We start from the raw sequence: 24391 nt of genomic DNA, 5'->3' as shown, positions 1-24391 counted from the left end.
GTCTGGAGCACAATTCTCCCAAGCTTAAAACATTAGTTTAGGAGAATCCCTCTGATTGTATTTCCTCTTAGAGAAGAACAGTTAATGTACTTTTCTCTTTGATATAAAGCCGAATTATATATTTATTTCCAATTTGTGTCACATGATTTCATATGGAAATACTCCACAGCTCTAAAATATGAAAACAATCCTTCGATTTTCCAGTTAGTCTAGAAAAACAAATTCTACTGAGAAGTATTAATGTCCTTAGCAACTTGAAGGCAGTATTCTTTAACATGAATGGATTATCAGTAAGCAGCTATCACCCAGGAGCAGTGTACTGAAAGAGAATGTTGAGCATGCCGTGGATATCTAAAGTGACACTGGTTGGCTTGGCATCCGGCTGTGTCACTTCAGGGGTGGAGAGTCACTTAATCTTTCTGTCCCTAATACTTCCTAGGGCTGTTGTGAGGACTAAACAAAATCATGTACATGAGGTATTAAATAGTTCTGGGAACATAAAAAGTACTCGGTGAATGTCATCACCACTTTCCTTATCATCACTGCCTGGAAGCTGGTCCTAGTTAGTGATCGATTTCCATAACACCAGTAAATACAAGTAATTATAGCTATACTTTATACAAGAGCCATGCAGCTGACCAGTAAACTCAATTTTGATATGTTTAAACATGTAAAACATAGAGGCATGCTAGAAGTCCTTGTAAAAAGAAGAATCTTTTGGTTGTGTAAAATCACCGCCCCTCTCTACATAGCATTTTGGTAAATCCACAGTTGTATATGCTAGCTCTGCTTAAAGCAAGGTACAATTTTAATCTCCATTTCAAGATAAGTGGAACACCAATTCGATTAGTAATGAAACACTGGTTTCTTTTCTTTTTTAAAGATTCTTTCCATATCCTTTTTTTTCTTTTTTAATGTTTATTTTTGAGAGAGAGAGAGAGACCGAGTGAGCAAACACGAGCAAGAGACGGACAGAAAGAGAGAAGGAGACACAGAATCCAAAGCGGGCTCCAGGCTCCGAGCTGTCAGCACAGAGCCTAACGTGGGACTCGAACTCACGAACCGTGAGATCATGACCTAAGCTGAAGTCGGACACTCAACTGATTGAGCCACCGAGGCGCCCCAAACCACTGGTTTCTAGCTCAACAAATAGAACCAGGTTACCAATATAAATTCTGAAAAGTTCCTTGATTCACAACAGCAGCAGAGAACATTACAGAAACACAAGAGGACAGAGATGACTGGATCCCTCTCTTTGCACATAATCAGTAGAATGGTGACAAGTGCAGTGATTTCCAGTTATTACTCATGGATCAGAAGGGATATACTGTACATATTACTTTCTGAAGGAAACAAGAGTGTCTGACAGACTGTCCTCTGGCCTTAATATTCAGCATGAACAAAGTATAGATGGGAAGCCAGATTCAAGAGGGGGTCTGGGAGAAACAAAGAAAGTGGGAGGGGCATAAATGGTCCAGGCTAGATGACTACAGGGAGAGAGTTCTCACCAGAGATCCTGAAGAGTACTTTTGATAGCGAGAACATCCTATATTTACTGAAAGTTGCTTTTGTGACCTTGATGCTAATCTTTCCATTTGAGTTTTAGCGGGCACCCATCAGGGGCCTAGATGTGCGTGAAGGTGGTTCTACTGGCCCACCTTGCCTGCAGCTTTACCTCTCCACTTTGCCCAGGCCCCACTCTGCGGATTAGTCCTTCCAGCTTGAAGGCCCCTGCCTCTCTCTGGTGTTCCTCACAGTGGTCTTCCTCTTTGTGTGGTGTTCCTCACAGTGGTCTTCCACGCTAGCTGTGCGAGCTCGGGCAAATTCCCTCATCCTCTGAGACTCCGTCTCCTCATCCGTAAGTGTTGATGAGGCCTAAATATCTCTGATGGGCCCAGTATGCGTCCTGTATACTAGAGACCAAAAGGTACATTCCCTTTCCTCACTTCAGAGGTTTTTCCCCTCCTGAGATTTAGTATCCTAATGCCTGAAGCCGAGGACGCTCTTCAATATGTAGCCAAATCTTTACCGTCTGTCCCACAGTGTGGTGTATTTCTTTGCCCTTCAGGCTCTATAAAAAACCAGAAGGGAATGGCAGCCAAATTTGTTTCTTCTGGGGCTTCTCCAATGTTGCTTTCATAAAACCTTTAGAGAAACGTCCCAGGAGCTCCATGTCCCCTCTGGGAAAGTGGGCGGCAGAGTACAGGGGCTAGTAATGCACTCATGGGGGGGTGAGCCTTGTCTCAGCTTCCTTCCTGGTATTGCAGGATCTTGGGCAACTCATCAAGCCCTCAAAACAGTAGTTCTACCATACGGTTATGATTGGTTTAAATCAACTAATCTAAATAAAGCTCTCAGCAGATAATCAGGCTTGCAGTGAATGCTCCATACCTGTTGGTTTTTTCTGGAATTAAAAAAAAAAGATTAGGGGCCATCCAAGTGTTCTGCTGTATAGTACAGCAGTACAGTCTTCTGTAATAGGGCAGCAGAAGGATATAAGGCAAGTCAAACTGGGGGGCAGGAGTGGAAGACGGGGCTGCTGGCCTGGGCCAGGCAGGGCATCTGAGCACCTGGCCCTATAAACTGGCTCTCCCGGGTGCTTGCTTTGTGTCCCTGTCCTAGGCTGGCACACAGTCACACTGAAGGTGGAGGAAGGGAGGTCAGATCCTGTCATGGTGGGTTCAGGGAGGGAAATGCAGTCCTGGCCCCCAAATGCATTTTTCCTCCCACAGAGCTATGATGTGCTGAAAGGTTAAGCTCCCTGGCACTTTTGGGTTAACGTGGGCTGTCCTTTAGCAGAAGCCTAATTATCACTAATGTCATCATTCCTCTGGGAAGTGCGTCCCAGGTTTTAAGCTTCTACTTTCTGCACATAAGCCATCACTGATTTCTTGTGGTCACTCTGCAGAGGTGCAGTGCGGTAGGGGAGGCTGGGCTGGCAGGAGAAAGGTGCCACCCCCCTAAGGGGCTTCAAACTTCAATCAATGGCACATTTAGAGTCTGCACACGTAGTCACCATGGAATATACTCTATTTTTCGTTTGGCTTATTACTGTAGCGACGTTAACCATTTAGATGAGCTCTGCATCTGGGTAAATATATCATCTGTAGGATTCCTACCCAGGGGTGTCTCTACCATGTGTGGCTGTGGTTCTTTAAACAAGAAAAACCACAAAGAGAAAATTCACACACCGTGTATTTAAAGTCTGGAGCTATACCTTTTTTTTTTCCTTAATTTAAAAGTTTTTTAAAAGTTTGTTTATTTATTTTAACAGAGACAGAGAGAGTGGGAGAGAGAGATCCCAAGCAGGGCTTGAACCCACGAATTGTGAGATCAATGACCTAAGCCACAACCAAGAGTCAGATGCTTAACTGACTGAGCCACCTAGGAGCCCCATTTTTATTTTTTTATTAAGATACATTTTTTTAATGTTTTTATTTTTGAGAGAGAGAGAGACAAAGAGAGAGAGGGACAGTGAGAGCAGCGGAGGGGCAGAGAGAGACGGAGACAGAATCTGAAGCGGGCTCCTGGCTCCGAGCTATCAGCGCAGAGCCCGACATGGGGCTTGAACTCACAGGCTGTGAGATCATGACCTGAGCCGAAGCTGGATGCCCAACCCACTGAGCCACCCAGGCGCACCCCCCCATTTTAATTTTTTTTAAAGTAATCTCTATACCCAATGTGGGGCTCAGACTTATGACTCAGAAATCGAGTTAGATGCTCTACCAACTGAGCCCAGCCAGGCACTGCTGCATCTATTCCTTTTTAAACTTAGATATTAACAAAACCAATCAAGATCCACTTTTCTGTAGGAAACTGAACACTGATCCTCTATTTTCTCCATTGAGAGAGACTTTTTAACTTAAAAATAAACTCAACCTGGGGCACCTGGGTGGCTCAGTCAGCTGAGCGTCCGACTTCAGCTCAGGTCATGATCTCACGGCTTGTGAGTTTGAGCCCCACGTCGGGCTCTGTGCTGACGGCTCAGAGCCTGGAGCCTCTTCAGATTCTGTGTCTTTTTCTGTCCCTCCCCTGCTCACACTGTCTCTGTCTCCCAAAAATAAACACTAAAAAAAAAAAAAAGGAAACTCATCTATTGCTAAGGATTATATCCCTTACCTTGAGAGGGCCCTGCAGGCCCATTTACTATGTGCTAAGCTGCTCACAGAGCCTTCCTGTTAACGTATCAGCTGCTAGACACACAATTCAGTTGAGTTCCAAGAATGGATTATTCTTTTTCAAGATTTGATTGAACATGGTACTATCACTCTTCTTAGAACAAGGGTTGGAGGTAATATGCAAATAATATATAAGACTGTTGCTTAAACAAAGTGAAATATAGACAAACTCTTAACAGGAATAAACACAGACTTAATTAAGGGATAGGGAATAATTGTAAGTTAGCTCCTCTTTATCCTCCTGAAAATCTAACATTATGATTCAGAAAAAGTAAAAATAAATCAAAGTTTGCCTTAACATGACTCATACACTGCTACTTTTTTGGCTTTGCTATGATAATATCATTCCAGGGCAAAATTAGTGTTTTTAATTCATACGCCACCATCAGCTCAGTTAAAATGAGCTTAAAGAAATAATTATTCACAGAAAAACTATTGAATGTCAGATGAAATTAGAAGATATTTTTAAAAATCACAAGCGTTAACAACTGTCTTCAATCTACTGGCTGACAGTGAGGCTGCCAGTTTTGCTCTATAAAATATCCATGTTCACCTTACTACCCTGTTCACAGATTTCTCTGCCGTTTCTTACCCGTGATGCGTCTCCCTCCTGCTTAATCATATCCATTCCAGGCAGCTGGTTTGGGAAAAGGTTGCCTCCCCTCAGAGCAGGGTCATTAACCTGAGGGCACAAGACAGGACAGCGGTTCCACTCAGTGGGATGTCCAAAAGTGTTGTAGGGAACAACCAACCGACCTTCCTCCTCGTCTTTGTTCTTAGGAGTAGAATTACGGGGAAAGGTGGCTTTGTAAAAGCGGTCCCATCCCTAGACCTACTCTCCCATGTATAGATCTGGTGGGAGGTGGGGGAGTTGGGAGGAACAGGGAAATAAATACTTACACTAACTGCCTTCAAAATTAAATTTTATTGGCATTTTGTATAGAAGTTTGACAGTCTCGATCATACTTGAAACATTTTCATGCCTTAACATGTTCACCTTTTTGGATGATTCAAATTAGACCAGTGACTCATATTTGGGACTTCGGAGCCATCTGAGAAGCTCCTAATACCTCTGTTACTTAGGCAAGTTATTGATTAGCAAGAGCAAGTCTGAGTACCCAACAGTGCTGAACTTTGTGCCTCTTAAGTGAATTATTCATCAGCACTCATATAATTCTTTCACAAATTACAAAGTAAAGATACAAATGCAAATACGCTACAGGACTGGTTTTATCAGAAGAAACACGCTGCAGTTGTGTTTTTTAGGTTTCCAAATTAATCCTAATAATCAAAAGGTTTAAATCTATGTAAAAGTTTCTTTGCCAAAGCAATCTGGATTACTAAAAATGTACCAATTTGGGGCACCTGGGTGGCTCAGTCAGTTAAGCATCTGACTTCAGCTCAGGTCATGATCTCATGGTTCGTGAATTCAAGCCCTGTATCAGGTTCTGTGCTGATAGCTTTGAGCCTGGAGCCTCCTTCAGATTCTGTGTCTCCCTCTCTCCCTCTCTCTCTCTCTCTCTGCCCTTCCCTCATTTACATGCGCGCGCGCACGCTCTCTCTCTCCCTCCCTCAAAAATAAAACGGCATGACTTCCAGGTAGGTTGACTATGACCCATGGTAGAGTAGACCATCTGGGTGGCCCTTGCTTTGTACAGTCTCCCTAGGAAGCAAATCAGGAGCCACTAGTGGCCCTTTCTGTAGAAAATTCAAAATCAACACCACGTTTCCTCCATCGAAAAGATAAAACTTTTTTTTTTTTTTTGAAAGACAGATGGAGAGAGAGAGAATCCCAAGCAGGTGCAGGCTTGAACTCACAAACTGTGAGATCATGATGATGATCTGAGCTGAAAACCAGGGTCAGATGCCTAACCGACTGAGCCACCCGAGTGCCCCAAGAATCTATCTTTAGTTATGTCTAATTTACCCAAGTAAGCCACCATTGATGGTTTAGTCACCATCAATTCAACTACAGAAAGGCGAATTATTATTACCCACACAGAGCTTTCTTAAATTGCAAAGGGCTTTAAATTTCCTTATGCACTACTCTGCATTTTTATTAACATCTTCTCATAGAATAAAACAGAGGTGCTGTAAATAAATTTACTAAAATTTCCTCACAAGTTGTGGTGCACCAACATCAGATGAAATAGACTAATCCAACCGTTGGGTCTTTCACCACTCTCACAATTATGATCTGACTGAACGCACAGTCCTGTCAGTGACTCACTAAGTCATTTAACCTGCCCATGCCTCGATTTCTCCACAGATGAAATAAGACTCCGGGTCTTTGCCACATTGATACTTTGCGTGAACTACTGAGGCAGTAGAATGCCAAGCATTTTGTGCCCTTTAAACATAAGTTCTTCTGGGGCGCCTGGGTGGCTTGGTCGGTTAAGCGTCCGACTTCGGCTCAGGTCATGATCTCACGGGCTGTGAGTTCGAGCCCCGCGTCGGGCTCTGTGCTGACAGCTCAGAGCCTGGAGCCTGTTTCAGATTCTGTGTCTCCCTCTCTCTGACCCTCCCCCGTTCATGCTCTGTCTCTCTCTGTCTCAAAAATAAATAAACGTTTAAAAAAACATTAAAAAAACATAAGTTCTTCTGTAAACACAATTTAAAAATTTTTAACTAACACCTTTATCTGTGGATAAATTCTGAATTTCTGAATCCCAGATTCTGAATCCTAGGCTGGCCACCCGAGATATCAATGCTTTGAGTCTCTCTGCCACCAAGTGAAGCTGGTGTACACTTAGGGATAGCAGAATCACTAGTCTTATTCAGAAATACAGCCTTAAGCAGAATTGTTTAAAAAACACTGACCAGGGGGGCACCTGGGTGGCTCCGACATCGGCTCGGGTCATGATCTCAGGGTTTGTGAGTTCAGGCCCCGGGTAGACTCTGTGCTGACAGCTCAGAGCCTGGATCCTGCTTCAGATTCTGTCTCTCTCTCTCTCTCTGCCCCTTCCCCCCACTCGTGCTCGGTCTTTCCCTCTCAAAAATAAACATAAAAAAAAAAAAAATTAAAAAAAATTGACCCGAAAAACATGGCACTCACACCCCAGAGATGATAAAGAATAGTTTTTGGATGATGAGTGTCAGTCTCCCTGCACGAGTGAAGTATCCTTTAAAGCTAACTGGCCGGGGGCGGCAGGAGGGGGTGGGATGGGAGGTGGTGGTGGAAATACAGCTAATTGGATGGCAAGCAGTTAGTTTGGCCTTTGCGATTCGTCTGGTTTTTCATTCAGAAGAAAATCAGTTCTTAAACTATAAATCCAAAATAAAGCTACTTAAGAAAGTACATTTACCATTCCATTTTTAGAGATTCATTTTAGATATTGCTAAGTTCCTCAAATAAGAAAATACTTAAATGACAAGACAGTTAAGAAATATTTTAAAAGATCCTTGAGCAGTCAGGAATCCTTTCATGTTTATTTTGTCATTAACAAGTATTTCTGTTAGTGGCACTAACACAGGTGAAAGTAAGGTGAGAAAACACTGATCAAAATACATGTGGGAGTTGATGGCAGATGTTAAGTACATGGAAAGATACACTGAATGCGGAAATAGACAAAAAGTTATCAGAAGACAATGGGCTGCTCCTCAGGGTGCTCACCTGCTCGGGACCCATGGAGGACAGCCCCGACGTAGGCACGGAGGTCACTGAGGTCATGCTGATCTGTCCTGTCATCTGGTTCATGTTGCTCATCCCACCTGTGTTGGTCGCCATGGATACATTGATGTTCATATTGTTATTGTACATGCTGGTGTTTGCTTGTTGCCCAAAGTGTGGTGGGGACTGTTGTGAAAACATGCTAGAACATAAGGAAAAGATTAAAATGTCAAGAGTTGTAGGGCAAAAAGGTGGGGAGTTTTGAGCACTTGTTTCTCAGGTATTTACTTGAGGATGAGTAAGTATAGGCTGAAAGACCCCAGGGTGGGACAGCCAGCAGGGGTGAGGTCAGAGATGGTGGAGGAAGTGCTCAATGAGGCTGCAGGGGTGACCACAGTCCCTCCTAACATCACTGTGAAGGTCTAGAGGTGTATCTTTCTCTTTCCTATCTGCACCGAACAAGCTTTTTATTTGTTTGCTTTTACTACATGTACTGATAAAAGATGCCTTCTAGAGCACTGCCTTCCATAGCAGTTTCGGTCTTAAACTGGTGGGGTGGTACCTTCTCAGGGGAGTTCCTTTTACTCCCAAGGAAGAGATATGCTAAACTTTTGTATTCTGGTAACTTCTGCCTACTTAGTAACTTTCCTACTTCGTAGTTTACTTGATATTGCTTGCTTGAGAAAAAAAATTAAGAAATATACAGAAAAGATGGGGCACCTGGCAGGCTCAGTCAGTAGAACATGTGACTCTTGATCTCAGGGTCATGAGTTCAAGTCCCATTGTTGAACATAGAGCTTACTCAATTTAAAAAAAAAAAAAAAAGAGAGAGAAAAAATACAGAAAAGAGACAGGCGGTCTACAGAAAAATTCCCTGGTGATCACTTATTTAAAAAGACACAGAAACACGGCATACCTGTTTCCACCCATATTCCCTTGCGCCCACCCATTCATGTCAGAGGAGGCCTGGTAGGCTGGATTAGCCTGAGACTGCTGCATCATGGGGCTCTGGGTATGTGCCATTCTGGGTGACATCAGAGGGCTCTGGGGTGTTGTGGCCCCAGTAAAGCCTGGATCAGGTTGCTGACTTATTCCTTAAAAAACAAAACAGAAATCCAAAGGAGACTGTTAGTTTTATCGTAGAGATTGGGGGGAAGAAAAGAGAACATTCAAATTACATACACATAGAAAATTACTTTCAAATACCTGATCATGTGCTGGTTAACCACATACATTTAAAAAAAGGTTCCAAACTGGGATAAAAAGCATGAAGAAAAAAATTTCCAAATGTTGATTCTCTAAGGTAGTTACCTTGTCTAGAGATAGAGAAAATACTGTTCCTTCCCCTTATCCCTCTCTAAATCAAGAATTGGTCAAACATGTGTATTTTTCTTTTACCTGGAAACAGTCTTCAAATTTTTATGTATCACTACAATTGGATTGTTTAAACTTTAAATCAGACTGAAGTTCAGCTATATATGAAAAGTTAACACATTTGAATAATTTTTTTATTGAATCAAGTCATTCTACAAGGAGATCCATGCATTTTTAAAAATAAGTAACTGCATCGCAAAGGATTCTGTCTGTAAAGGGCTCTGCGGTATTTCAGTGCTATCTAAGATGAGCAAGAATACATAGAAAAATTCATTGTAAGCTTCTTGTTCAGTTTAGAAGCAAATGGCATTTACACCAAAAGGAGAGAAGGAACTTTTAGAACACTTTCTGAAGTCATCAAAAAGGAAACAGGAAAGGAGCTTAGAAACAAAGGCGGCAACTTAGAAACTTTCAAGGAGGACGTAAAGGAAAATGCGTTTTTTGCCTAGATGTGTGTAATGTACATGGCTAATTAATGCTTAGGTTAGCTGAGAAAGAAAAGTTTATGATCACACAGAAAAACCCGCACATTATTTGGTTCTTTAAAGAAACAGGAGACGTGAATTTAAGCACTACAGAGGCTTGATAGTTATTTGTAGATAACTCTGGCAAAAGACAGGGAAAATCATTTGGAATATTAATGTTAATGTAAGCACTTAACTTTTATCAATAATTCAACTATTAATTGAACATGACATGCACACAAATATGAATATTTATGACATTACACATCTGTCTCTTAAGACTGACGCTGAACAACAAATCAATATGAAGAAAACAAAGGGCCTTCCACTGGGGCTTCTATATAACACTTCTCAGGAATTATCTATTCATTGAAGATTTGGTATCATCTTTTTTTTCAAAAATTGGAGAATGTGTAATGCTTGAATTTTTGTAGGTCTTTCAACATTTTGTATGTATCTATTGATTTGTTTGAGTCAGACTCAGAGGTCTTCAAAAATAAATATATACATATGCACCCGTGTTTACAGACATTGACAGAAACACACACATCCACGCACTCTCACACACACTTACTTCGGTCACTCTTAAAGTAAGACCTGCACTCAGAGAAAAGGTGGTACCTGAGCTGAGAGACTGGAAGGCACTGTGCTGGACCTGGGGACTCCTGACAGGCCCCAGCTGTCCTCCCAGGTTGCCTATCACTCCCTGGGTAGCCAGACTCATGTGGGAGCCATGCAAAGAGCTGTGAGAGAGGAGCTGAGACCCAAGAGCAGGGGACACTGGGGAGAAAGGGCTGGTGAAAGGTGGTGGGGATGTAAGTCCAGTACCGTAGTTTGGAGGAAATGGAAACTGCTGTGCATTTGCCTGGGGGACCCGGGGGTTGCTCAGAGTTGCTGGTAAGCCACCAGGAGCCACCATGCTCGATGTCATGCTCAGCCCTTGTCCTCTCATCATCAGTGTTCGCTGCTGAACTTGCTGTTGCTGATGCATTTGTCTCTGTCGAAGGTGCTGGTTCAGGATTTCCCTTTGTCTTTGGGCCAGCATCTGTGCATTAATAGGTGCCTAAAATGGGGGTGAAGTGGGGAATGCACGGAGGGGAACATTGGGGGAAGACACAGATTGAGAAACAAACTGCATATTAGAAATAAGACAACAAATGGTACTGTCTCATGTAAAATCATTTGGGAAATAAAATTACACGGGAAGAACATTTTATTTAATTTTTTATTTTAGAGAGAGACAGAGAGAGGGAAGGAGTGCAAGTGGGGGAGAAGGGGGGAGAGAGAATCCTGAGCAGGTTCCAAGTGCAGCGCAGAGCCCAAGATGGGGCTCGATCTCACAAACCCTGAGATCATGACCTGAGTCCAAATCAAGAGTTGGACGCTCAACCGAATGAGCCACCCAGACGCCATGTGGAGAGAACGTTTTAGAGTCGAACAGTAGGTGGGTGAGAATGTGGGCTTCTAAGTTCTACAGAGATGATGATTTTTCTGAAACCTTGCAATGACTGACATGGGTAACTTCAATGTTACTATGGATTAACTTGGAACTCACTGTGAGAGAACACAGTTAACTAAAGGACCTCATAATAATACCAGTCCTAGCTGTAAGACGAATGTCACAGAAACCTTGAAGATGGCATTCAAATCTAAAGGGAAACCAGATCATTTGTGCCGAAATGTGGCTTGAAGTGCTTTGGAAAAGGCTGAACAGAGGCAGGGAGAGGGGAGGGAGTATAGGGAGAGCGAGGTGATAGGAACATGCAAAGAGGCCAGGGCAGACTGAAGAGGAAAAGACAGATGGATGCAGGGAAGGATGTCAGTGCCTGCCACCCAGAAGAGGTAAAAGGCTGTTTATGGGGTCCTAGCAGTACAGAGTCAATCCTCATTACTCCTGGAGTCCGTATTTGTGAACTTACCTACTTGCTAAAATTTATTTGTAACCCCCAACTCTATATTCACAGCACTGTCAACGTCTATGGACATGCACAAAAGAATTTGAGATGCCCAAGGTGCACATTATTCCCACCTAAGGCTGAAACAAGGTGACACTCTGCCTTCTTGTTTCAGCTCTCATACTGTAAGCGTCCTTTTTGTGGACTATTTAGTTCCACGTTTTTCACTCTGGTGTGCTTTTCCCAGGTGATTTTGCTCTTGACGGTGGTTCCCAAGAGTAGTGCTAAAGAGCTGTCTAGTGTTCCTAAATGCAAGAGGCTGCGATGTACCTTATGGAGAAGGCACGTGTGGGGTGAGCTTCATTCAGGCAAGAGTCACAGCGCTGGTGTCTCTGAGTTCAAGGTAACAAATCGACAGTATCTATTAAATAAGATTTCTTCAAATTGAAGCACATGTGAAACAAGGTTATGTACTGATAGACTGATGACCATGCTGGCACCAGAGGCTGGCAGGACCCTAACCCTGTAGGTCTCCTGGGAGCAGTGGTTCACTAGTCGCTAATTCAGTGTTTGCTGTAACTTCATAGAACACAACACAAGTGAATGACAAGAACTGACTGTACCTGGCAGTAAAAATGGAACTACAAAAGTGACAGGCTAGATGGACATCTGAATGACCTAACAGATCCATGGTGCTGATCTGGGTCATATGACCTTGTAAGTAACTTTGCCCGGGATACTGACAAGGAAGAAATGACAGAGAAACTCAACATCCCATGAAATCTGACTGCTGGTCTGCTCCTTACCTGTGTTGGTACTCCAGGCCTCAGGGTCAAGTTCACATTTGAAACATTGCTGATTTGATTCATAAGTGGCTGGCGATTCTAAATGCGACAGAAGAATCAATACATTTTTTACACAATATATTTTAAATCATCTCTCTTGAGAAATCGCCCTCCCCAGTGTAACATCTGTATGCGTTAGATGCTGAAACCACATGGTTTGCAGCTGAATTCTTTTACAAAGCTAATTATCAGTGAGGTTTCGCATTGCTTATTACTGAGAAAACGTTGTGGACTGTTTACAGAAATCTGTCTAGCCTTGTTTCCCGAGAACACATTTTCTTGAGCTAACTACGCACTCAGAAGGCAGCACTGCTCTGCCACCCGTCAGCTAACAGTGACAATTTCTGTCATGAGACAGGACTGAGGAAACGAGCTACTGTTGTCCTGAGTGCTCACACTGAGCTAGAAACCACCTTTAACTCATATGCACATTGCCCTGCACCATACAGCAGCCCCATTTTATAGACAGGAAAACTGAGGCTCAGAGAGCTCAAGGCTAGACTGTTAGCTCTAGACCTCAAGGCTAGACCGTTGTCCTGCTGGGCAACAGGACAGCTCCACTGTGCTAGAGTGGAGTTAGTGGACGAGACAGAAAGGAAATCAGTAAGTAGAACAGAGCACGAGCTGTAGCGTCATCTTGGAAGGGACGGGATGAGCTTTCCGCCCTCCCCGAGGACACGACTGTTACGCCGCCCTCTCGCCTCAAGCTGCCCACTCCCCCTCGCCCTGGCCGCCTCTCCAGACGCCCACGAAGAGCACACCTGCTGTGCCTGGAGGCGATGCTGCAGCTGGAGTCGCAGCTGGTTTGGCTGGTTCTGCACCAGGCCTGTGGGCCTGAGGCCGGGTCTGGGCTGCATGCGGAGTGTGGCGTAGCTGGGCCGCTGTCCCATGGTATGGAAGTTCGGATCCTGCATGGGGTTATAGCTTCCCTGGGCCATCTGGGCCTGAGATGCATACTGCTGTGGGAAAACCGGGGTCTTCTGCTCCAGCATGATGTTGGATTCCTGACTGGAGAACTGTTCCGGATCGACTGCTTGGCTCTGAAGAGACAGCCCCAGATAACAAACAAATGGATACAACCGCTCCAGACAGCGGAGTTGATACAAGGTTATTTTCTCTGTCATATACTTGAAGCTTTTCACACTGTACTTACTATACAAAGGTACCTAGCGTGACTCCACTTTTCTTCCTAGAAAATATCTTTGTTCAACGGGTGCACTTATGTGAGGGAAGAAGCAGGGTCACGCCTGACCCCCATCAACCCTTCTTCCAAGGGAAGGAGAACGGGGCCAGGACTATGGGACACTGCCTCCTCACTTCCCCATCAGAGACTGACCCGGACTGTAAAATGGAAATGTCCCCTGGAAGTGTTAAGTCTTTTCACTGATTCTTCATACTTGAAGCAATCATTTTAGTCAGACGACCACCCTGGTGCCTCACTGGGGTCGGCAGTGTCGGGGCACCCGCCACCATCGTTCCCATTTTGCAGATGAAAAAAGTGAGATCTGGAGACACGGAGGAAGTTGCGATAAGCCTTTCTGCTGGTTCGGTAGTGGGTTCCAATCCAGTCTGTGATTTAGCACCTGAGCTCCTCGGCAGTGCGATACACTGCCTTTATTTAACTGCCTTCTGTGCTGCCGGAACTTCCTACAGTTTGCCACCATCTTATGAGCTACTGGACACATTTGCTGTGTTTGTCGTTCTTGACTTCTTATGGTTACCTGATCTATCTGGGTCAGAATGAAGCAGGTATAGAAAATCTACAACTTCTCCAAGGGGGAACACCTCACCCCCAAGTGGCCCTCGGTGTCTGTGTTTAGGGTGGAAACAGATACTTGCTAATTCTATTCTCCTCTCCCTTCTACTTCTAGGGGTAATTGCTACAACCCTTCTGATATAAGGAGGGAAGGACTCAAGAGCAAAAACGTCTCTTAAGGCTTTCTCTAACATGATCACGTCCTAGGCCTTCCTCAAACCAGTCTACCCAAGTTAGAGCAGGGGCCTGGTGCTGGCCATGATCCTTGGCTCACGTCAGCGCGGTCCTGAGGTCCACCCACGAGATCCGGGCCCAATGCCCTCTCCAGCACAGTTTTAAGTATGTGGATGGAGCCTCCCCAGGGGACACCATTGATTACTGAATTACTGAACTCATTATTGAATTGAATAACTACACTCACGAAACTATCTTAGAACTTTAAATACCTGCCCATCTTCAACAGAGAAGAAATGAAATAACTTCCAGTTTTTAAAGAAGACACACAACTCTCATGTGCACAAATAAAGTCTATTTGTACTCTCCATTTCCCAAATCCACCGAAAAATGTTTCTATAATTCAGTTTAATAGGATGACATTATACTGACAATGGACTTGATGAGACAAAACAGCATACAAATGAATGAAAAAATGAAGGGGACTAAAAATATTAAATGACAAAAGGACACCAGTTTTGATAAAAATGACGCTACAAACAATCCCAATAACCACATTTTAAAAAAAATGTCACTTGGACAAAACTCGAGAAAAATACTGAGTGCTTACTTCTAGCTACCACTTAAAGCAAAAGCAAACTAGCCACACAGGAAATATTTAAATTCCATTCTCCTTTCTCAATTTATTTCACATTATATCATGTAGCCTCTTGAGTCATTTCTTCCCATTCTGCTGTTCTTGATATGAATCGACAAGTCTTAACTCCCACTTCTGTCTGCTGAACTGTGGGAATTATGACAGTATGATTTCTAGGCTTTAGAGAAGCCTCCAATGACTTTGCATCACCTTTCTGACGTCCTCCTGACACGTCATATGTCTAAGAGTATACTGGACGCTGGAAGCTACTGTTTAGCAGTAAGAAATAAAGATGATGAGCAAAGAGGAAGACAGTACTGAGACTGTGATAGCTTTTGGTTAGATTTTGTTTAGATTTGTTGTTCCTCTTTATAAAGTAAACCAGGATGCCTGCTTCCTTGCCTGCTTCCCACAAATTTAGCTGGGTAGCCAGACACAGAAAATACTGTTACCACATTCGAGACTATGTTTAGGCTGTTTATTATATTATTGCTATAAAGCAGCAATACTTTAGAGAATTTCGAAGGAGGAAGCTTAAGAAGCACTTTCTTGTCTTCCCATTTACGTTTAAATATCCCCCCAAATTATTATGGGCTCAATCCACACAAAGGTCAAAATGGCTAATGAGCTCTAGCTACCTCTAAAATGACTTCTGCTAGCTTGTGTGCGAAGTATTCTTTTAGCACACTGGCTTCTTCTCACCAGCCCACAAATGTAAAGATGAATATGATCATCGTGGATGCCAACTGGGTTTTTAGCTGAAAGGGTTCTAGGTCATTGGGGCGGCAGTGTTTTGTTCTAGACTTCTCTGTTCTCTGCTCCTTGTGTGTCCCTCTAAGTCATTAGGTGAGCTGGCCTTGACTTTCTGCCTTTCAGCTCAATAGCCTAAATTTAATGAAAGCTCATTTTCAGTGTTCTCCATCCTTGGGCAAACGTTTACGTGGGGGTAACAAGGAGGGCAAGAAAGAAAACAGAGCCAGCTTGTTAGGAGGTAAAGAAGTGCCCTAAGAAGCAGACCTCAGAGTATATGTGAACCAAAGAAAACGGATGAGTCTGTGCCCTTGGGAGAGCTCAGCAACACGCCCCCCCCCCCCCCCCCCCCCCCCCGCCCCCAGCCCGTGCGCACCTGGCTGACCAGTTCGGGTATTCCGAGGGCTCGGTCAATCTCCTCCAGGCCATCGAAATTCCGCAAGGCTAAATACAGCTGGTCCAGGAGAGCGCCTTCATCACTGGGCGACTCTGCTGCAGGATGTGGGCACAGCAGGTCATCCGGAGAGCTGCCGAATGGCTGCCTGTGAAGACACAAACTTCACCGTGGGCCCCTGGAAAAGCCAGCTGGTCAGAGAACGCTTTCTTCCCTTAGGGACAAAAGGTGACCAACACCAACCACTGACTTCCGGGTCTGTGTAACACAACGCTCTACCAGCCAGAACAGAACAAAATGACAAGTCACAGTGACAGACACACTCTACTCAGTGCCAATCGAGGCATCCAGTGTATGGTTTTCGTTTTGCCTGCCCCCACTCTAAAGCTGGCAAAGCTGAGGCTCAGAGGGGTTAACCCACATGTCGGGGAGATCGCACAAGCAGACACTGCCAATCCGTGATTCCTACACAGACGCGCGTGCTGCCAGGGCCCTCCTGATCGTTGCATTTCCACAAATCTACACGGATTTCTCAAGCATAGGTATGTATTCACTTTGCCCTGAAGTAATCAAAGGATTTTTCTGAACTTTGGTAGGAAAGACAAATTTCATTTAAACATTAAATTTATTAAATTTCATTTAAATTTCATTTAAATTTCATTAAATTTCATTAAATTTCATTTAAATTTCATACGTGGCTGTGATGACTCATCTGGGAGAGACTAGAGACCTATAAGAAGAAAAGCTGCATTAAGTTTTTTGAATTCATCTGTCGCTAGACTAACTCTGGTCGGACTAATAGGAAACTTCTTAGTCATGCATAAGCAGGCCTTGCAAACATATTCATTAAGGCCCCCAGGAAGTGCGGCTCTTGGCCTTTCTGAGTCAACCAAAGTAGATCATGAATGTGCAGATTACATTATTATAAAAGGTCATAGGTGATATAATTGTAACACTAAACTCCAAACTCATGGTACATAAAACTCCTAAAATTTAAATTAAATGACAAGTTGTTCGTGGTGGGGGTTTGAAAAGTTTCTGAGTTACTTCAGTATCGAAAGGGAAAATGATACTTGTATTTTGCCAAAATGGTCTAATTAGTACTCTTAGAGTTACCATATGATGTTTTGGAGAAAAGAAAAGTTTACAAGTAAGTAAGTTCATTCTTAAGCAAGTGTGAATAGATCCATCAAGGGATGAAGTTATTTATCTAACCCAATTTAATATGCCATGTTTTCTAAAGACAGCTTGGCATGCCACTTTGGCCTAGGATCTCGAAATGCTGACTATGAAAGCCAACAATTGATTTCCAACATTTATAATCAGTGCATTAAAGAACAATTTATACTCTCCATTTATCCCCAGTAACTTGTGAGGGAAATCACCTAACTGAATGCGCCCTTCATGACACTGCTCACCTGCCCTTCCTGGCTCTAAGCCTGCATCCCCGAGCCTCCCTTGCCGCGGGCTACTACCACAGGCCGAGCGCGTGCGCTGTGCGGCCACCCGGTTCCACTCAAATGGTCCTGCCTTGCTAAAGGTAGCTAACGCTCTGAGACTTGTGCTCTGGTTTTTGGGGGGCCTTTTCTAACCTGCCTCGTCTCATCATTGCCTTGCTCCTCAGTAAGACATCGTTTCCTGGAAAAGTCTCCCTACTGCCCTTCCTGCTTCTCTGGCATCCATGCTCTCCTGGAATTTAAGTTTTTAAACACAAATGGGATCAGATCAGTCTGCTGCTCCTACACTTAAGGAGTGGGAGGAAGGTGCAGTGTAGAAAAGCAGCAACAAGGAGGAGAAAAACAACAGAACCGCGTATCACAGAAGCAAAGAGAGGAGGGAATTCTGCAGAGGAGTGACCAACATTTGGATGTGGTAAGTTTCATGAAAAGAGGTCGAGTCAGCCAAGAGTGGATGTTGTGTGTTTACCAAATCACTTATACCTGGGACCTCACTCCCCAAAGATGGTAGCTAGTTAAATGCATTAAAGTATTTTCTTGGTCTGCCTTATTCCCTAATTTTCAACTTCTGTTTTCGGGAGCTTCATTCCCACACCAGACACGACCTCCCCACCCAGACCCCTCTAGATCCCCACTGCTGACAGGCTAAGGTGAAATCTACTCTCTTAAATCTAGGAAGGCTGCTGGGTTCCGCCTGAACCCACACCCCCCAGTCTTGCATTGGACTGAAACCCAGCGTCAAAAGGAAAGGGAGGTACGGTCACCCTCTGCAAGACAACTCTACCGTAGGAAAGATACATCCAAAGCTTAAATTAAAAAAACAATTTCCAACATAATAAAAGAACCCATTTTTGTTACATGCTTTTCTTAATTAAAAAAAACAAACCTCAAAGCAATACACAACACAGACTGAAATGTCCAACAGTACCTCCAGCTTTCCTACTTTGGTCAGGGTTCTTCCTTGTCAGCTCAGGCTGAGGACTCTCAAAATAATTCCCTGCTTATAGCCTCTCTCCTATTCTCCTCAGACAATGCTGTTAGGTTCCTTTTCCAAAACAAATTTTGCTGGGATGACTCAAAAATTCTTATTTTAGCTCTCCAGGAAAATGTCTAAGTCCCTGGACAGGTGGTGGTGGTGGAATTTAAGGATGCACACACTTTGGTAAAGCCTAGTCTCTACAAACTCAATGTCCACAATTTCCCCGTGAGCCCCAGCCACCCTGGGCAATTGATCCTTTTCCAGAAGATGCCATCTATGCCACTCTAAGGCCAACACTTGTCATTCCAGGCTTCGTCCTTTCTTTTCACTTAAAATCGATACTGGTATTGATGTTAAAATATCAACTTTAGACTGTACCAAGTGAGGAGATCTTAAGTCTCTTTGTTGGCCCAGTTCTTGAAACTGCATAGGCTCAGTAAGTTTCCAGTTGATGAAAATAAAGGGCTCCTGATCTAGCCAGGATATCATATCTTATAATCAGAAAGATACATTGCATTGTGGTTGATATGATAAATTTGGGTATACCATGAGTTATATCACTTCCCTTAGAGATGTAATAATATGATTGGCTTATGGAAAAAATACCAATCCAGACTTCCAATCCTAACTTTATAAATGTCCCCCAACACAATGAAGAACTTATTCTCCTGCATTTTGGGCAATTACAAATAGAGTCACAATCTAGACAAGACAAGGACGAAATTCAGAGGAATAAAGGAAAGAACACACGCAGGCCATGGGCTGATGCGAAATGATTAAGTAACAAACTAGCAGAAGATAAAGCTATCATCAAAAGAAACCTCATTTCTTGAAATGTACGCTTTATGAACTACCAAAAAACAGTAAGGATGGAGACAAAATGGGGAATAAGGGCACCTGGGTGGCTCAGTAGCTTGAGCGTCCAACTCTTGATTTTGGCTTAGATCCTGGGATTCAGCCTGGTACTGGGTTCATGCTGATAGCACAGAGCCTGCTTGGGATTCTCTCTCTCCCTCCCTCTCTGCCCCTCCTCCGCCCATGCATGCACACACACAATCTCTCTCTCAGAATAAACATTTTTTTTTTTTAAAAGGGGAATAAGGTCAATTCTGAGCTCTTGTTTGAGAAACCATGACCATTATCATCACTTTTCACATTATTTTCAAAATTCTGCAGAAAAGTAGCAGCTACTACATGATAAGAAATCGACAACAAAAGAAACTTTATTTAGATGCATTTCAAACAAAAGAAAACCAAATTAACTCAGATTTTGAACTTAATGTGAAAGCAAGTTTTTCATGGAGGGCAGCTACTGTATTTGAAGAGAAAGCCACTTTTATAAATCCAACAGAAATCTTCAAAAAATCCTTTATAAGTTTTGGGCTATATTTTATTTTACTTATTTTGATAAATATATCAAAGCATATTTGATAAGTATGTCAATATATCTGCACTGACAGCACAGAGCTGTCACTCGATCCCACAAACTGTGAGATCATGACCTAAGCCGAAATCAGGAGTCGGACGTTCAACTGACTGAGCCACCCAGGGAGCCCTGGCTATATTTTAAACATCTTTTTTACATATGACATCGAGGAAAATAAAACTCAATGGAACTACAGAAAATGCAAGTTCAACTATAAATAAATGAGTAAGAGAATTATGTTTGAGATTTAAGGGCCAACCTATAGTCTTCTGGAAATGTGTACTTAAACTAATGCTGGGTTCATAAAACATTAAAAACTTACCCCTAAGTAGGCAGTAAAACTATAAAACGTTAATGATGATACTTAGGGGAGTTAAAAAAAGGGGGGGATGATAAAGCACTGTTTTTCTTTTCAAAAGAGAGACATAGTCAAAACCTTTGTTATCCATCACTTCTGAATTTCTATGACAATAAGATTACCATAAAGTTGGCCATAAATTTCTTCCAAACTGAATTATTTAAAATAAAAGATGGGGGGTAAGTGGCTGGAAAAGCTGAAATGACTTTAGAAGTGATGAACACATTCTATTTTGTCCACACAGTTCTCATACAAAGAAAACTGACACAGCGTAACCAGAGCAACAGCAGAACAGGGGTGGTGCCCAGACCCAGAAACTTGCACAGCAAACCGAACATGCTTACATGGTGACTGGGCTCCGTACAAACTCCGGAATTCTTCCATTTTTGTTTTAACAGAATGTTCATCTGTTTGGGCAACAGGGAAAATCCTAACTTTGCGCCTAGTATTCTCTAGAAACTAATCTTTGACATTTCACCCCAAAACAACTATCAGATGCTGCATTTAACTACCGTACTACATTTCCATTATGTGCAAGTTTCCATGGAAATGGGTGGCTCTTTAACATATCAGATAAACATATTTAGAAACAGCGTAACACTCACGGACTCCATCAAATTAGACTCAAAGAACTGGAAGGACCCCGAAAAAGTACTGCTTCCAAGTTATTACTACAGTGGTTATTTGTGCGATGCTCTGCTCCCAACAGACCCGGTGATGGAAGCTGCACGCTGCCTTGGTGGCCGGTCTGGTGAGAGCCACAGTGACTGCACGCGGTTCTTGCTCTGTCATCCTTCTCCTGCCTCATTTCTGCTCAGAGTGCAGGGGGAGGGCCAGAGATGCAGGCATCTTCTGGGTCTCTCAAAATGCAGAGCCCTGGGCCCCACCCAGACCCGCCTGTTAAGGAGACCCCAGACGTGACTCAGAGGCACCGCAGGCTTAAAAAAATACTAATTTCTTCCCATGATGAAAGGAATACAGCTGGTAAGTGAGCCTCCTCCTTTATGTACTCGAGATGGTTAGTAAGCACTTTCCCTGGTCTTTTGTTTCAGTGAAATAACTAGCCCTCGACTTTTTCTCAGATGTCTTATTGCTGGGATCTTATTCATTTTCTGATACTTTGGGGTTTTTTTTTGTTTTTAAACTTCACTGAATCTTCTGAATCCTTTACTCTCCTTTAAGATAAGGGAAGGAAAACAGACAGGTATCATACCACGCTTCTGAGCTGTGCAAGGCCCACTATGATAAAAGCGTTACATCTCAGAGTAGGACTCACTCTGAAACCTGTAGTTTTAAAAAAACAAACAAGAAACTCTGAAAATGTACTCAACTCTTACGAAATTTCAAAAACCTTGCTGACTTTCATTATCTGTGAATTAGATAAGAATATTACATAACTTTAAACCAGAATAATCTAGGACAATAAACCAGGACAAAACACTCGGTCTGCAGCAGGGTCCTCACGGAGCCTTCAACCCCAGCTCTTTACATGTGGGCCTCAAGGCCGAATTGCTACAGCTTGTTTTCCAACAAGTTTACTTCCTGGAAAACACCGCGCACACCCTTTCAGTTCCCACACCGCCTTCTGGCTTAGGCTCCCATCTCTCTGCCTGGGGAGCTGCTTTGTTCACCCAACCAGCCAAGCAGGACCATCACTTAGGCCTCAAGTCTGCTTGCAGTTAGTGCACTGCTAAAAACGAGATTATGCAGACGACATAACTGTGACCTTGGCTTTGCAGGGAATAATGGAACTCTCAAAGAGGCAAACACAAAACAAAAACCACCTACGAGCTAAACCTTGAGCATCCCAAGCTACTGGTGATAGGTGTGTTTTTATCCACAGAGCAGTTACAAGAGCTGGGGCTCTGGGCCAAAGCAAAATAAAAGCACTAACTTGAGGCTGCTGGACTGAACCAAGGGAACGTGGAATGGACCCCCTGCCTCTGGCAGAGAGCACTGCAAATTTGCTTTTTTAAGAGAAGTTTCCTCAATTTCGACTCTAGATGTTTCACCAACCAAGATCAACTTAAGAACTCCCAAAGCAAGATTACCAAAATACTCAGGGAAACAGGCCATGATGAGGGAGAGTCAATACTGGAGTTAGACCTCTATGAAACCTAGTTATCAGAATTATCAGATAAAGAAATTCAGAAAATAATGATGAATGTAATGCTTAAAGATATAAAGATGGAATCACGAAAATAAGCAAATAATGAGACTGAAAAGTAGACCTGGCAAATAAAACTTTTAGAAATAAAAAATGTAACTGGATTAAACATAGATGAAGAAGTAATTACTGAACTGGATAATAAATTAATTATCCTGATGTACTGAGAGACAAGGAGATAGAAAATACATGGATTAAGAAATATGGAGGGTAGGGGGCACCTGGGTGGTTCAGTTAGCTCAGCGTCCAACTTTAGCTCGGTCATGTTCTTGCTGAGTTTGTGAGTTCGGGCCCCGCACCGGGCTCTGTGCTGACAGCTCAGAGCCTGGGGCCTGCTTCGGATTCTGTCTCCCTCTCTCTCTGCCCTTCCCCTGCTCACACTCTGTCTCTTTCTTTCTCTCAAAAATAAATATGTAGATCTATAAAAAAAAAATGGAGGGTAGAATTAAAAAAAAAAATCCAGCGTAGAAAGAGAAAGTGTAATATGTCTAACCAGAATCTCAGAAGGAAAGAATAAAGAAAATGGAAAGGGACGGTACAAGAGATAATACCATGAAAAACATGAATCTACGGGGTGAAAACAAGTAAAACATGCCAAATACCAAGCAGTATGAATAAATCCACACCCAGACACACTGTAGAGAAAGTGCAACACATACAGTAAATACAAAGAATATTTCAAAAGCAACAAGAGAAAAGATCACCTACAAAGAAACAAAATTTGACATAATCAGAAGCAAAAAAAACTTAAAACAAGATCACATACCATTTCCTTTTCCAAAAACCTTTTTTAATGGCTTAATGCAAAAGTCTGAATTCTTCAGAGCGTGGTATTTAAGACGTTCTTTTTCTTTTTTCTTTCTTTCAAAGTTGTATTTAAATTTAAATGTCAGTTAACATATAGTGTAGTATTGGTTTCAGGAGAATTCCGTGTTTCATCACTTATGCATGTAACACCCAATGCTCAGCCCAACAAGTGCCCTCCTTAATATCCATCACCCATTTAACCCATCTCTCCACCCACCTCCTCTCCAGCAACCGTCAGTTTGTTCTCTAACAGTCTGTTATGGTTTGTTTCCTTATCTCTTCCAACCCCCCCTTCCCAAATGTTCATCTGTTTTTGTTTCTTAGGTACTGAAAACCTTCTATAAATCTATTCAATTACTAATCTACTCTTCCTGCCAAATCTTCCCATACTGCCTTTACTGTATATTTTTTAAGTGGTAATATATATGTAACAGAAAGCTAGACTATTCCCCGTTACCCTAAACATACGGTGTTGTTTCTGTAACATCCAGGCCCTGATTGTGCTGCTTTTACCCACTGGACTGGCTTCCTGACATGTCTACCTCCTGAATTACACCTTTCCTTCAGGACTCTGAAGCCTTCCCCAGTCACCCCAGTTGGATGATCTCTTGTAATTTGTTTGATTTCTCTTATACCATTTATAGTACAGTACATACTACCTTATAGTTATTAATGTACATCTTTTATTTTCCAACTAAATTATAACTTTTTAAAGGTATGCCCTAGAAGTAACTGATTTCTGGATTTCTCCCTCCCCTACCCCCTCACCTCCTGTCCAACAACTGATGATTATAGTCTGAATATGTGAAAACTGGTCAGGACCAACTATTTAGAAGGAAAAGATTAATTTTTGGCAGAGGTCTAAAATAAGTTACCGGGGTGCCTGGGTGGTTCAGTCAGGTAAGTGCCCAACTCTTGATTTCGCTCAGGTCATGATCTCACAGCCGGTGGGATTGAGCCCTGAGTCGGGCTGTGCTGACAGCACAGAGCCTGCTTAGGATTCTCTCCCTCCTCTCTCTCTGCTCTTCCCCCGCTCATGTGAGTGCAGATGTGCCTGCTCCCTCAAAATAAATAGACATTTAAAAATAAAATAACTTCCAGAACTCATGAACCACTGTTC

General features: G+C 42.9%; 1 protein-coding gene across 15 annotated transcripts in view; it reads right to left on the bottom strand.

The window, feature by feature from the left end:
- Positions 1-24391, bottom strand: part of NCOA2 (nuclear receptor coactivator 2) — a 289385-nt gene that overhangs the window by 4923 nt on the left and 260071 nt on the right. For 14 of the 15 annotated variants that reach the window (XM_053208027.1, XM_027064439.2, XM_027064437.2 and 11 more), the window contains 7 exons: positions 16060-16225; positions 13128-13406; positions 12328-12405; positions 10455-10689; positions 8705-8882; positions 7792-7990; positions 4771-4860 (listed from right to left, as the gene is read on the bottom strand). In XM_053208027.1, coding sequence (XP_053064002.1) covers positions 4771-4860; positions 7792-7990; positions 8705-8882; positions 10455-10689; positions 12328-12405; positions 13128-13406; positions 16060-16225 — 1225 coding nt within the window. The remainder of the gene's footprint in view (positions 1-4770; positions 4861-7791; positions 7991-8704; positions 8883-10454; positions 10690-12327; positions 12406-13127; positions 13407-16059; positions 16226-24391) is intronic. The other variant, XM_027064443.2, reaches the window with a different exon arrangement.

Source organism: Acinonyx jubatus, chromosome F2 (genome assembly GCF_027475565.1).
Source record: "Acinonyx jubatus isolate Ajub_Pintada_27869175 chromosome F2, VMU_Ajub_asm_v1.0, whole genome shotgun sequence".
Classification (NCBI taxonomy): Eukaryota; Metazoa; Chordata; class Mammalia; order Carnivora; family Felidae; genus Acinonyx; species Acinonyx jubatus.
This window is presented reverse-complemented; position numbering and strand designations above follow the sequence as displayed.